This window comes from Natator depressus, chromosome 7 (assembly GCF_965152275.1).
Source record: "Natator depressus isolate rNatDep1 chromosome 7, rNatDep2.hap1, whole genome shotgun sequence".
NCBI classification, from domain to species: domain Eukaryota; kingdom Metazoa; phylum Chordata; order Testudines; family Cheloniidae; genus Natator; species Natator depressus.
In genome coordinates, this window is record NC_134240.1 from 81604393 (window position 1) to 81618827 (window position 14435).

Consider the following 14435-nt stretch of genomic DNA (forward strand, 5'->3'; position numbering starts at 1 on the left):
AAGGCCCTATAAGAACGGAAGTTAGCAGTACGCTGCCATCTATATCACCTTCAAGGAAACTCACTGCTAGCTTTATTTGCTATTTCCAACATGTATTTCAGATAGACTTTTTGTTCTATTTGCCCACTCCCAGATACAACATCTTCCCTTCTGCTCACAGCTACCACGGCACATAGTGATGAGTGGTCCCATCAATAAAAGCACAGTAGTTGCCAGATAACCACAGACAAACAGGACCACGAGTAGAACTTACAGCCTGTAGCTGCAAACACACAGGGCACTAACCAGAACATGAGAATTGCAATTCCAAAAACTTAGGACAAGTTTGTAACCAATTAGTTGTATAAACAGGAAAAGTGCAGCCAGGAATGTGGATTTTTAAGTGACTTTAAAGAAGTAACTTGGACAAATGGTATCATGATCCTAATATCAAACCTAACCTTGGAAAAAACAGGGTGACATAGTGGTAAAAAGACCTGAGCCCTGCCTACCTCTAGCTCTTCTACCTTTTTTACCATGGGTGCAGCTGCACAGGGGTCTGATTTTGGCCAGTGTGGATGCACCTCTCATGTGTGTAATAATAGACTCCAGTCCCACTTAACAATTTGGTGTCAACGGATTTACAGACATCTCAGACTGGATCCTAGAGCTAGTGGAAAAATATATCTTATTTTTGGGAAAAATTTTCAAATGAAATGAAAATGTATAATTTCCATTTGCACTTTTTCACTGATTAGTTTCAAGTTGATGAAAATCAACAGCCCTCCTCCCCCAAAATCAGTTTTCTATTTTCACATCCCTACAAAAAAATTAAGCAAAATTGGAAATTTTCTCATAGAAATTTCTGTTTAATGAAGCCATGTTTTGTAAATAAACAAACAAACACATAAATGGTTTTGACCCACTGTACTGTCTGTTTCTTTACCAGCTGAAGAATTACTAAAAGCATATCAAGGGCTGCCAAATAGTTACCTAGGACTTTTCCAGTAGTGACATTTTATATAGATTCAAACATTTTACTGGGTTTAAAATATCAAATGGGTTACATCAATATTCATTGTTTAATTCTTTGGATATAAATTTCAAAGCAGCCAACTTATTTCTCTTATAAAAAACTCGTAACTTTGCTGCTCATGATGCGGGACAGAGAACATCAGTTGTAGCATAGGAAAATCGTTTATAGATCGCCAATACATCTTCATCTCATCTGCCACACTCCCTCATGTTCTGGGTCTTGACCTTTTTGGAGCAGAAATTACCTCTTGTATTTAGTTGAATAACGGTTTTGTGATATGGAGAAATGAAAGTGAAGACGAAAGCAGTAAAATTACTTTCATTAGTGACCTAAACTAGGAATTGAACTTAGGTCTCCTGAAGCCATGTGTTTTTCTGTCAGTAGTCAGTATTGGTCTAGTATATTATGCATGGAATTGAAATCCAGCCACTCCTAAATTCTAATTCCACAGCACAGAAACACAAAACCCCTGTTGACTTATCCCTGAAGTTTCAATGGATCTCAGAGGATCCGTGCAGTCTGGGGGCCTGTCTGGCTACTTCTTCCATGGGTTCAAACCACAGTGGAAGAATTTGGAGTAAACTCCACAACGGGAACTTTGCAGAGCTTTCCTCTGGGAAAAGAGGGGCAAGCCCTCTATCAGCACCCTTTATAAATTCTTAGATTCCAAGCTCTCCCAGCCATTTCTAATTATCTGTTTATAATTTTGTTTTTAAACTCCAGGGGAACATATGATGCTATCACAGTGATCTTATAGGTGATTTCAACTGTACTGTACATTAGGTACATTCCATTCTTCACACTCAGTGAATAAGGCTCTGGTGAGTTCTGTATTTCTGTTTCCAGAGTCTGGTGGGTCATCACTTCTTCTGCACAAAGTTCTCCAGTAGCAAAGTAAATTGCTGATTAATTAAATGTTTATTTCCACTAGTTGTGTGTCACTGTCAATTTCTTTTGACAGCCTGGGTGTCCTCTGCAATTCTGCGTGACAGATCCTTTTTACATTTTTAATATTTCTGTTCTATAAATAGTACATCAAAGAGCTGAGTTCCAGGCAGAGCATTAATCTTCACTCGTTAGAGAATGACTTGTCACAAAACACTCCTGTCCATGCAAATCATGCACTGTGACATCATCCCTTAACTCACAAAGATAAATGACATGCAGGGCCCAATTTCCAAATGTGGGAACCTTACTGAAATGTTGAAATCTTGTGTTTGGATGTTTAAATTGGCACTTGGATGAAAAGTGTCCATTTGTTCCAGTTTAAGATTCCATATAAAGCATATGAATCTCCTATCTGTGCCCATGTTTGGAATTAGCTTAGAGTATTAAAAACCAGGCTACAGCTGTGAACTTTAATTGCAGATGGGTCTGAGCCACATTTAGATTAGGATCCAGATCTCAACATTCCCAAAGTACAGAGGCATTCAGAGCTAGGTTTTTAGTTCAGGAGGGTATACATGTTATATAGCTGTGAGGGAACTGGAATTTCCATTTTGCGGGAAATTCCATGATTTTGACATTTGTTTTCATTCTGAATCAGAATGAAAACAAAAAATCTAGGAATTTCCCATGAAATGAAATTGTAGGAAAAAAATCATTTTGGGTCAATTGAAATGTTTCCTTCTGATTTTGACTTTTAATTATATCACATCACCTTATATGATAAATTTTGAAATGAAAAGTAGTTCCATTTTGATTTTATCTAAACACTTTGTTTCAGTTTTCTTTTTTTAAATTAAATTATGTCCAAATCAACATATTCCCATGGAAAATTTGTATTTCAATTAATAACATTTCGATGACATGTTCCATCAGAATGTTTTTGACCAGCACTACATAGTAATATGACATATACAGTACCTATTTTTGGTCAGTTATCAATAGGAAAAGGCTCAGATGATATATTCTAGTATCCCAGACCATATTTAGGCTCCTAAATAAGTGACATGGTTTTCAAAAGTACTGAGCACGCATCAGTTCCTGTTGACTTCTCAGTAAGGGCAATAAGAATTGCTAGGTACTCAGCACTTTTGAAAATCATGTCACCTATTTAGGAGCCTAAATACGGATATAACAGCCTAAAGTCAGACACTTATCTTTGAAAACGTTGGCCCCAGTTCTCAGAGATGTGGAGAACAAGAGCAGGTGAATATGATACAAAATGGTCCTTAAAAGTTAGCTGTGATTCATTAGTGGGGAGTGTTGCCCTAAAACTCGTACAGATAGTTCTCTATTTAATGGATAGTCTTCTCAAATTATCAACACACCCGCAGCTCCAGTCATGAACAAGATGCAGCCAGCAAAGGGATAAGTCATAAACTGCTTCTGAACAGAGACCCTGTGTGGCTCACCCAGCATCTCAGTAATGTATAACCAACCTAGATGGATTCATGTTTTCTCTTCTCAGTCATGATAGGTGTATTAATAATACACTCTTACATATACAATTAAAGCTGGTCAGAACATTTTCAACAAAATGAGTTTTCATTTTCAGAAAATGGTGTTTTGTAGAAACTAACATGTGACAGAAATGTATTGATTTTGATAGAAAGGTTTCTGAGATCCAGAGTGGACTGTCTTTTCAATTCCCAGAGAGAGAGAAAGACTTAAATCAAAAGCCTGACATGTTTGATCCAAAATGGGCGTTTTGACACAGCTCTGTTTCACAGACATTGTCAAATGGTTTTCTTTTTGTTCCAATGGAATAGAAACATATTTCAAAACCTCAGAAGTTTTTATTTAAATGGATTTGTCGTTGCCAAACCAGATCTATATGGAATGTTTCAAAGTTGCTGTCTTCTCTAGGATCATCTCTTTGGACAACAATTACCAGCAGGCCAAGGAGCTGGCTCTTTGGGAGAGCAGGACCTGTCTCCATTTTTCATCTGCCACTTTGAGTTTTCTGTTGGGTCTGTGAGCATTACAGCCTTCATGTGGGAACATAGTTACCTCTTAATTCATCATTGCGGCTTTTTGCCAAAGGATCACTCTTGAAGGTTATTATGAAGTTTTCTCTGCCTGCTTTCAATCAAGAGACAAGTGGTATAAAGTTTAAGGTTGTGGACTAATTACCTGCCTTCAATCCAGCACTAGGCATCTCTTTCTCGTTGTACCTCACGGATTAGCTTCCTCCCACCCTACTTTTCGGACGTCCTGAGGTTTGGGTTTCATCACTGTTACTGATGCTTTTCCCCCATTTACTTTACAGAAATTAAAGTTCAACTTGCCGAGACATCGAGAAGTTCGAGATACCCACCAGAGGTGCAACTGCCCAGCAGGTAGGGATCTCAGAGGCCTTGGTACCTTAGAATGACTAATGAGCTCTTATTTATTCCATCTCACCTTGAAATCTTTCCTAATGTACTGCGGTATTGGGTTATAATTATACATATAATATAATAAACCTGCATATGGAATGTATAAGTACATACATATAGGTTTGGTTACTTATTCATTATATAAATAATAAATCTCTATATGACGGAAACTCATGAGAACACCAATATTCACACACCCAATGTGAGCAATAAAATAGACAACCAAGTGTGTTCTTATGTTGTCTGTCTGCCTACCTCTCATGCAGTGACCTTTAAGACTCATGGAATTATACAAATAGCTGAGGCATCTTGTAAAATTACATCCCTTGACGTATTGAAATAAGTCTATATTTTATGGCATTGTTCAGTCATGCTTGTTTCCAATTCCAAAGGATCGTGGAAACACTTCCTCTGATGTAGTTTTAATACAATAGGTGAAAAAAAATTATGGAAAACCCATTCATGAGCTGCATTTTATTCCATCATCATGAGTCATGCAGTCTTCTTTGTCATCTTATAATAAAGTATACTAAGTACAGAGGAAATAGAGAGGTGGGGTTGTTTTATTTTTAAAGAACAATAGCACTGGTCTGTGATGGGAATGGACCAAAACCCAGAGTCCAAAACTCCTGAATTTTGGAAGATTGCTACAGACAAGATTGTTTCCACAATGGTACAACAGGTTCAATTTATGTTTAGTTTAAAAGACAATGCAAATTAAACATAAATTAGACGGTCTGGTCATTATCTCTCTTTATCTACACTGTATAGGAGAGATGGGTGAAGCAGTTCAAATCAAATAAGAATCCCTCAGCCTAAATCTCTTTCCAAAACTCAAATCAAAACTTTGTTGAACCATTGCTGAGTTTCAAAAAAGTTCCACTAATTTTTCCTGTCATTAGCCTACAACTTCATGCACTGCTCCACACCCACGTTATTGCCAGAACTTGACATGTAAGAGCTGAAATACCACAAGAAACAATTTTCTGGAGCAGCCAAAAGCAGGGACCTTGGAATTTGAGTACAGGTAGAAAAAAATAGATTAATACATTATTAGGCCAGAATGGATCATTATGATCAACTACTCTGACCTCCTGTATAACATATGTCATAGAATGTCACCGAAGAATTCCTGCCTCAAGCCCATGAGGTCAGCTGAAGGTAGCTAAGACCCTTGTGAAGTGGTGACAGCAACAGTGGCAGACTTGTCATAGGATTTGGGTGGCTACTCATTCCATGCAGTTCTCAGTGTCTTCTGAAAAGATAGCTTTGATTCCAACGAGTGATGAATATTTCTCTAGACCTTAATTGACAATGGGGATGATGCTTTCTCATTGCGTTTTGCACCGCTCTGTCATAAGTAAATATTCCAAAGGCACAGATGCTCTTTGCAAAATTCCCTTCAGTCAGCCTCCTCATTCAATAGGTGAAATTTAGTCACGTTTCAAAATAGGTGGCATGGCTGGGGTTGAAGCCTTGGTTGACTCCAGCCTGTGCACATGTGCTGCTTCACTGTGGTCCATAATCCAGGTGGAGACCTTGGAAATCATTTCACCCTTGACATTTTTTCTGATGCCTGAGATGTCTGAGGGCTAGACACAATCTGGAGTCCTAGACAGTGTGACCCTTATGGGGAGTTTGAGGCTATCACAAGCATGGAAGAGAATCAATATGTTGCAAGCACTCAGTATAAGCCCCTTCCTCCCTAGCCAGCCCATTCCAAGGCCTGTAAACAAGCACACATAATCTCCCTTGCTGAAAATAAATGTTTATCAAAAGTGACATTTGAGTATAACCACAATTCCAAGTCCAACTTGTTGCATGGTACAGAAGGGAAAAGGAAATCAAATCCATTTGCTGACCTTCTCAGTACAGGATATAAAGGTCCTGGACAGTCAGAGAAGGGTCACACATACAGTAGGAGGGGTCCACAGCTCTAGGGCACAAGAGGTTTGTTTGTGAACTTAAACAATTTGAAGGCGGAGAGTAGGGAAGCAGAGAGGATGTATAAGTGTGTAACTGTGTCTCATTTATCTGGGTATTCATGATAAGAACAAGAAGAATAGCCCGGTCAGGAAAACAACAGGGTTTTTTTTGGTCTTATATATAGAAAACAATAAGGAAATATATGTTTCCTAAAACTGGGAAGTTGATACTTCAAATCATTCATGCTTTGTTAGGGTGTGACCACTTATGAGTGGAGTGTCATTGCTGGGTCACTGTGTTTTTAAAGAGTGTAGGCCATAATAGCAAATCTCTTAGTGCTCAAGGCATATGCATTCAGGTTAACAGCACCAGCCTTGGTTAGTTGGATGAGATAAATATCCCGTGAACCCTTTCATGTTCCTGTAATCTTCCAGGCTTCTCTGGTACCAGACTGCCTGAAACAGGTTTAATGTATGTCCTAAGATAGACCCAAGTATCCACAAAACATATGGTAGCCGTTGGGCTCTTCCCACTACAAACCTTAACAATTAGGGATGAACAAACCTTGGGAACTATTTCTGGGTTTACAAAACTACCTCAGGTATTTGAATTATTTTTTCCTGTAATTTAAACCAATGATTTTTCAAAGGAGATATGATGTTTAAAAATGGATGGGCGGGTAAACATTGAATGCTCCAGGTAGACTTTGAAGAAAACCCCACATATTACCACAACTGGTGTTTACATGAAAATAGAATGAAAACAATATCTGTGCAAGTAGCAGACTAGTTCGGCTGGCAGCTGAGCAACAGATTGCCTCATGTATAGTTTATGAATTGTGGTAATGATGATGACACAGATTAATTTGAATTATGGTAGAGTTTACAATGTGCCTGACACTTTCTAAGCGTATATTAAGACTAAGTTCCTACCACAAAGAGCTCAGAGTATAGGCTTTTTAAGGAACCACAACTCAGTACCTAAAGGAAAAATGAAGAATTTACTGACCAGCCCAGAAGAGCAAAGATTGCAGTCCTAAACATGGGTGATGTGACACTCAAGAATAGACAAACACTCAACAAACTATCTATGCCCCATCATACTGACACATATCATGCTGTCAAAATAACAAGGACTATTAAACACTCAAGAGAGCCACACAAGGTCACCTGCCATATCTCTCTCCTGAAGAAGCTATAGAGATCTCTTATCCTAACTTCCTTCTGAAAAAGTGAGGAATACCCTCACAATCAGGACTACATCTACTCCAACCCAACCTCAGCTGAGATGAGTTGTTCTCTTCCTGATGATAACATCCCAGAATATTCTCAACAAACTAAAGTCCAAGGATTCGTTTAGTGACTACATCCTACCAGCAGGTGCCCGTGTTCATTTCTGGGGAGTGGAAGTGACACCATGTCTTGAGAAAGCCCCCTTCAGATTTCTGAGCAGGATTTTGGAACATCTAAAGAACAGACCATAGTCAAATATCCACCCCAGGTTTTGATCTGAGGCCATTGCTTGCTGGGCAAGACTTTGGAGCTTCATTAGGACTGTGCACATGCAGAGCAGAGATGTTAAATAAAGTTCATGGTTATTAGAAGAGAGCCACAACCAGAACCTCAAATCCAAACTCATTTGAATTTGGATTGCCCATGGATTTGACACCTAAGTATGAACCTGACTACAGTGTGGTCAGATACAAAACTGGCGGGAGCTTATTTTCCAGCAGTGATTTGGATGTGCCTGAAATCTCTTGCGGACTGCTTGAGATGACAGAAATCTCTCAAGGACAGCTGATTTCCTCAGATTCCTGCCATTTGGTTCCACACTGTCATGAGAACAGCTTGTTAGATTGCAGTATCACTGAATGCAAATGTAAACCCTCCTAATCCAACCTCAGCATGATCCAGATTTGAAACTTGTCTCCTTAGACCATCTCTTATAGCTATCTACTGTACCTCAATCCTGAATCTCAGTGTTTGGATTCAAGGAGCTCTTAGTGACAGAAACACAGCCAAGAACACCCCCCAAAAGCAGGTTGGCACAAGCGGCTGTCATGTATATCTCACATACATCATTTATTTTTATCATTTTTATTATAATTTTTTTATCTTCCTCTCTTTTGCTCCTATTTTCACTATTCCTTTGTATTTGTTTTATGCTCTGCTGGCTCTCTGCTTCAGTTTTCAACATAATTTTTATTGGATATTTTCTTTGCTCATTTTCTTACAAGATTTGTCTTCAAGAAGAATCCCAGTTCAAAATATTTTAGTTTAACAAACTTTTGAGAACATGAATGGGTTCAAAATAAGGCAAGTTGAGTTTTCCATCATTCTAAATACCAGGTTATTGTTATCTGTATTGCTCTAAATCGGGATAAGGATCTCATTGTGCTAGGCACTGTACATGCATATACTGAAAAGCTGGTCCCTGCCTGTCAGTCTATCAGTAGCTAAAAGATCAGGCTGCCTCATGGATGTAATATGTAAAGTCAGGTGTATAAAAAAGCTGAAAAAGTCTGAAAATGTAAAAATTTGATGGCAACAGACCATAAATCCCAGTGATGACTGAAACTGGTAATATTCTGAACAAAAAGAGCTCTCAGCCATGCTTGTAGCTGTTTCCATTGCTCCACACTGACTCAACAGACATCCTAGGTTTCAGTGTGATGTTTGGGGTTATTGTGTGTGCTGGTTGTGTTGTTATGTGGGTGGTTTTGAAGAACTGCAGTTGGGACAAGTAATCACGATCTGTGCAGTCTCCCTCATGCAACCAATGAAATGGTCGCATGTAAATTAGCTGGAGAGTAAGGGTGATGATTAGTTGAGTTACCTCTGATATCAAAGGACTCTTGGCATATACATATAAGATACATGCCTTCCTTTGGCACAGGTGCAGTTTGTAAAGTCAAAATGGCTGAGAAGTTAAAAATTGGGCAATAAGAGACCACAAAACCTAGTGATGATTCAGCCTGGTGATAGTCTGAACAAAAAGAGCTTTGAACCACACTAGTAGCTGCTTCCATTGCTTCACACTGACTCTTCAGACACTTTAGCTTCGGAATGACATTCCTGGAATCTTGTTATATAGCTGACAGAAGACAACAGGTGGCTACAAGACAGAGATAGCGAGGAAGGGGAAACAAGGTAAGAGTGAGACAATTGTTATAAGCAGCAATCACAACTAATGAAGAGGTAGGGTTGGTTTTGTTTGTTTGTGGGGATATTGAATTTGAAAGCTGATGGACCAGTTAGTAATGGTGGAAAGCCTAGGACTGTGACCTGACTTTAGGAAGAGCTCTATAGTAATAGAGAGTACTCACACTTCTGACTCCAGAGGAGGGTTGCATAATCTGTGTCCGACTGCAGCAACCTGACACCACCCTGCTGTAAGTTACATGAGCCAGGCGTTGGCACAGCTTGATAAAATGATTTCACCATCTGTCAAACGAAAGAGCTCCTGTGAGAAATGTCTTCTGGACCCTTTGAGTCCTGGAAATTCTCTAACGTAATTTCTTCCTCAGTTCTCATGAAAGTCCTTGCACAGCCATAGCCCCTCAGGAAGACTACAAGAAAGAAAGAAAATGTGCCTCCTTCTTTCAGATTTCACACTTACTGACAGGGGCCACCAGAGCTCTGAATTGCTGTTAATATTTGTCTTCTTGCGTTGTAGTCAGTGATGGCAAAAATAGACAGGGTGTTCTGCCTCTATCCAAACTCACAGCACACTGAGCCAGTGGGGACAGTAGGATTTAGTCCAGAGGCTCCACTTTCCAGGAAGGAATCAGGATGAGACCCCTGTAAAGCCTTCAGGAAAGTGGTATGGCAGGTGACATACTGGGCCTTTCTTCACTCTCCTTCCCCTACTATAGCGACTCCTCTCCTCTAGGCCCATATCTCTTGGCACGGCTACAGCTAGGATCCTCTTAACTTAAGGATGATAGAAAGGAATCTCACTGGACTTATCCAGGCCACAGGCTGCAGTCCAGACTATGTCACCCAGCACTGGTACAAGCCAACTGGCAGAAAGCAACAGGATTTCCCATTTCCCGCCATCTCCCCACCCCTGCTCTTTTTCCTTGCCTGACAGTTAGCAGGAAAGAGGAGGGAATGTCAGGTTTTTCTAAGTACAGAACTTTGCATTTCTCCATACTGCATGACTATGCAGGGGAACAAGAGGGAGGAAAACCACTCCCTGCTTAATCACATTAGCTCTCCCCTCATCATGGCTCCAGGCACAAAGGGGAGGAGAACAGAGGCTGAAGATCTGGTACTACCCTTCCCCAAGCAGAAGGACCAGTTGATGATTGATCTTTGGCTCTACCCCCATAACATGGTGGCCAGCAGTGCTGAGCCAGCATGAAGGGGAAAGGAAAGCTGCACCCAGTAATGGGTTGCAGTATATACTTCCCCCAGGAACTCTTCACTAAAGGGAAGCTGTAGCAATATGGGGAATTTGAACAGCTTGTGAATTCTATTTGGTATGGGGACTTTCTATGTGTTTCTATGTTAGACTGCAAACTGCATTTTGAACATGGGGCTTGCTTGCCTTCTCTGAGGTGTTTTGCCTCCATATTGAGCTAAAACCCACAAGAGAAATTCTTTCATCTGGTACAGGGCTAACTTTGGAAGGTCATTAAATACTGATGATCATCCATTCAAATGGAGCAAGCCTTGGACAAAGAGATGGCTACTGTCCGAGGCAAATCAGTTTTTCAAGTCTGAATTCCTGTAGGGCGGGGGGAAGAGATAACTAAGCAACAGATCACCTAGTGGGGGATTTTGATCTAATAATGCTGATCAGGGGTCACCTGACAAAGGGGACTGGAGATTATAAAAGAAAGGGTGTCTCATTGCCACTTTAGAGACAGTGAGAGGAAGGAGGAAAAGCAAAAAGTTGTCTGAAGGAGTGAGAGGACATTGAATGTTCTGGAAAAGTGTCCATGTGTGGGAGGGAAAGGGAGAGAAGAAGGAACCTGGATTCCCTGAAAGGCTCTGCCCTAAACCCAAAGAATGTTCAAGAGGGGGAAGGAAACTGAGGCAGGGAAATGCATGTTTTGTCTGGATCTGTATATCTCTTGTGCTGTCTGACATAAAGAATAATTCATTGTGGAACCTTTGTGTATTATGTTCTTCAACTATCATGCATCCCTTAAGGGGTAAACTGTAAACCAGAGTGCCCCTCAGGGCGTAAGAAACTTTGTTGTCATTGGGGGGCAGCACTGGTCCTGGGGGTCTTGGGCAGCTGAGCCTCAAGGTCCCCCTTCTGTGAAGAGGTAGCAGACAGACTTTCTGTGCCTAGGAAGTGTGCCAGAAAGGCAAGAGCTTACTGAGACTCATTGACACTTTGAGCACATGGGTCCAGCAGTTTGGTGAGAGTCCAGCAGAGGACTTTTTATCAGGGCTGTGACAGGACAGAACGTTTTCTGGATCTCCTTGGTCGCTCTGGTGGAAATCAGACCGTGACACCCTTGTAAGAGGTGCAGTAGGTGGAAGCTCCCTTGCAGGAGCAAGATGTGGTGGAGAGTGGTGAGGACAAGCTATGGCTCCACCTACCACCTGCTCCTCTCCCCCCATTTTCTGGCAAGGTGCTTTATGGGTGTGTGGTGTGTGTGTGAGGGAGGAAGCAACTCAATAGCAGCCCCAGTACTTGCGCAAACACAGGGGCTACAATTCTGGTTGGCTCTTTTGTGTTCCAAACAAAGGGAGATTCTTTACTCCTTCCCCCATGTACACTGTGTGGCTGTCTAAGCTGAGACCACCATTTCCCCCTCCCTTTTTACTTCAGCAAAATTCCCAGCGATGTCTGTGGAATTCTGCCCCCTACTTGTGTCAGTTGTACCCTTATGCCAACCGATGCGCCTGCTGGGGCAGCCCAGCTCTTCCCTAGCCCTCCCAAAGGGCTTGGACTAAATGCCACAATCTAGCTCAGTGAAAGGACTTTAGTATTTGGAAGCCAGAAGGGGAAGTGGGGGTGGGAGGGGAGAAGCAGCAGAAGACGTGGGACTCTGCAAGACTCTTTCTCATTGCCCTTAATAATGCTATAACACACTGATCTAAGTTACAGCCAAAGAAAAATACATTTTGGAGGTCAGCGTCCTTCTCCACAGAACCCTATACACCTGTCACGATGGCAGGGAAGCGGGAGGAATCTAGTCCTACTCCTTTTACACAAGATAAGTGTTCCAGCGGTGTAATGCCAAGTCAGCACGGAGACCCTTCACTCCATTCTTTTCTATCCACTGGCTCACGTCACATGATTCAGGCCTGACACAAAGTGCTCCCTCCCTCCATGTGTGCTGGGAATTATGCCAGTGTCAGCAGCTCCTAGAGCTTTACTCAGTGGATCTATATTGGAGTCAGTCTCCATCCCTCCCCTCACCTGCCAGGACCCTTTGAAATGTTTGCGGGGGTTTATTTATTGTTGTTGTTTTTAACTCTGTCCTTTTTTGTCCTGTTGGGAGAGCTGGCGCAGGCACAGCATGACAGATACTAGTGCTCCTGAGCGGCCTGTGAGATTAAAGGCCTGGAAACCAGCTGAACTCTTGGGTTTGGCTTGCAAGGCATGGGGGTGTAGAGAAGTTTTGAGATTCTTGGAGGTGGGGGAGATGAAAAGGAGTGGTCTGACTATTTAAATGCAGGGGCTCTGTTGAGAGGAAGTGTGATTTGTCAGTTTGTCTGGCTCGGGGCCACTGAGAAGTGCTAGCAGGGTTTGTAACTAGATATGCCATCCCCTACAGTTCCTACAGCCATACCTGCCTCTCACAGACAGTTCTCTGGGCTCATCCGGGCACAGATAGAGAGAGGAGAGGTCCTGCATCAATGGCAGGGGGATGGGTGTGTTTGTGGGTCCTCAGGCCTGTGCTCTTAACTGTGTGTAATATATACTAGTATAGATTCGTGACTGGTTGGGATTCGGACACCCTATGTTCCAGCACACTCTCTGAGATCAAAGGGAATGGGGTCTTTGGTCCTGAACGCTTGCGGGGACAGAAGCTGTACCCTTGCAACACCAGCAATGTGTAATGCTGTACTGAGAAGGGCTACAGATTTAGCTTTCAGACGGGTCTGAGGATTATTTGACAATATTTTCAACACATCACAATAATTAAGTTTTAATTGATAATGTGATTACATCTTGCCACCTTTCATCTGTTGTATTTGTATAATTTGCTGGTTTTAACATTGCTGTTTGTGAGGCACTTAGACTACTATGGCTGTTTTCATCTTCAGAGGACAATACAAATGTTAACTAATCAAATCACACAGCACTCCTGTGCAGTAGGGAAGTAGAGTGAGGCGGGAAACAGTTTTCCCATCCCGCAAGAATTTTCAAGATTTAAAAAAAAATTCCTATCCCAAATTGGGACAAAAAATTTAAATCTTGAATGTTTGCAGTTAAAAAATCTTGAATCAGGTCAATTCAAATGTTTCCACTCTGATTTCAAGCTTTTTATTTTTACATTTTTTTACTATAAATTATCAAATATTGAAATGAAAAGGTATTTCAAACTGAGAAATGAAACTTCCATGTAATCAATCTTGAAACTTTTTTCAATTTTTTTTTTCAAACTGTGAACTTTGTCAAAAACCCCTCTTTCTCCCAAAAAGTTTTGGTTTTGACAATTGGCATTTTCTGATGAAAAAAATGTTTCATCAAAAAATTCCCAATCAGCTCTGTGTGTAAGTACTTACCAATGGGGAAACTGTGCCTCAGAGAAGTTAAATGACTTTCTAGGATCAATCAGTGAATTACGGCCTCGCCCAGTTTAGAACTCAGCCATTCCTGGTCAGACCAGTAGGCACCACGGGCTTTTCTGCTAATGTCATTCCTGGAAAGTGCCACACTTTAAAAAATGACTTAGCAGCATCAGACAAGCTGATTAGCTAGCAGGAGCACCCTGTGGGTGTAACACATGTGGAACGTTATAGCATAGTAATTGTTTAAATAATTTTTCCTTACTTTACTATATAATAACTCTGCTTGGGAATTATATGACTCACTCAAATTTAAATCTGTTCTCTTATCAACATTTTTTGCCCTCCATTTTATTCACACACTCTGGTCTGAAGGGTTTCTCATGCACAAACTGGGCTGCTGGCCGTATTATAAATAGGTTGAGTGTTGTTTGGTTTAGAAATACTGTTGAATCATTTGTGTTGAAAATA

General features: G+C 41.0%; 1 protein-coding gene across 1 annotated transcript in view; it reads left to right on the forward strand.

Annotated features, from left to right (window-relative positions):
* COL13A1 (collagen type XIII alpha 1 chain) overlaps positions 1-14435 on the forward strand; it is a 153282-nt gene that overhangs the window by 7501 nt on the left and 131346 nt on the right. The window contains exon 2 of the mRNA XM_074958917.1: positions 4230-4299. Within this exon, the coding sequence (XP_074815018.1) occupies positions 4230-4299 (70 nt within the window). The remainder of the gene's footprint in view (positions 1-4229; positions 4300-14435) is intronic.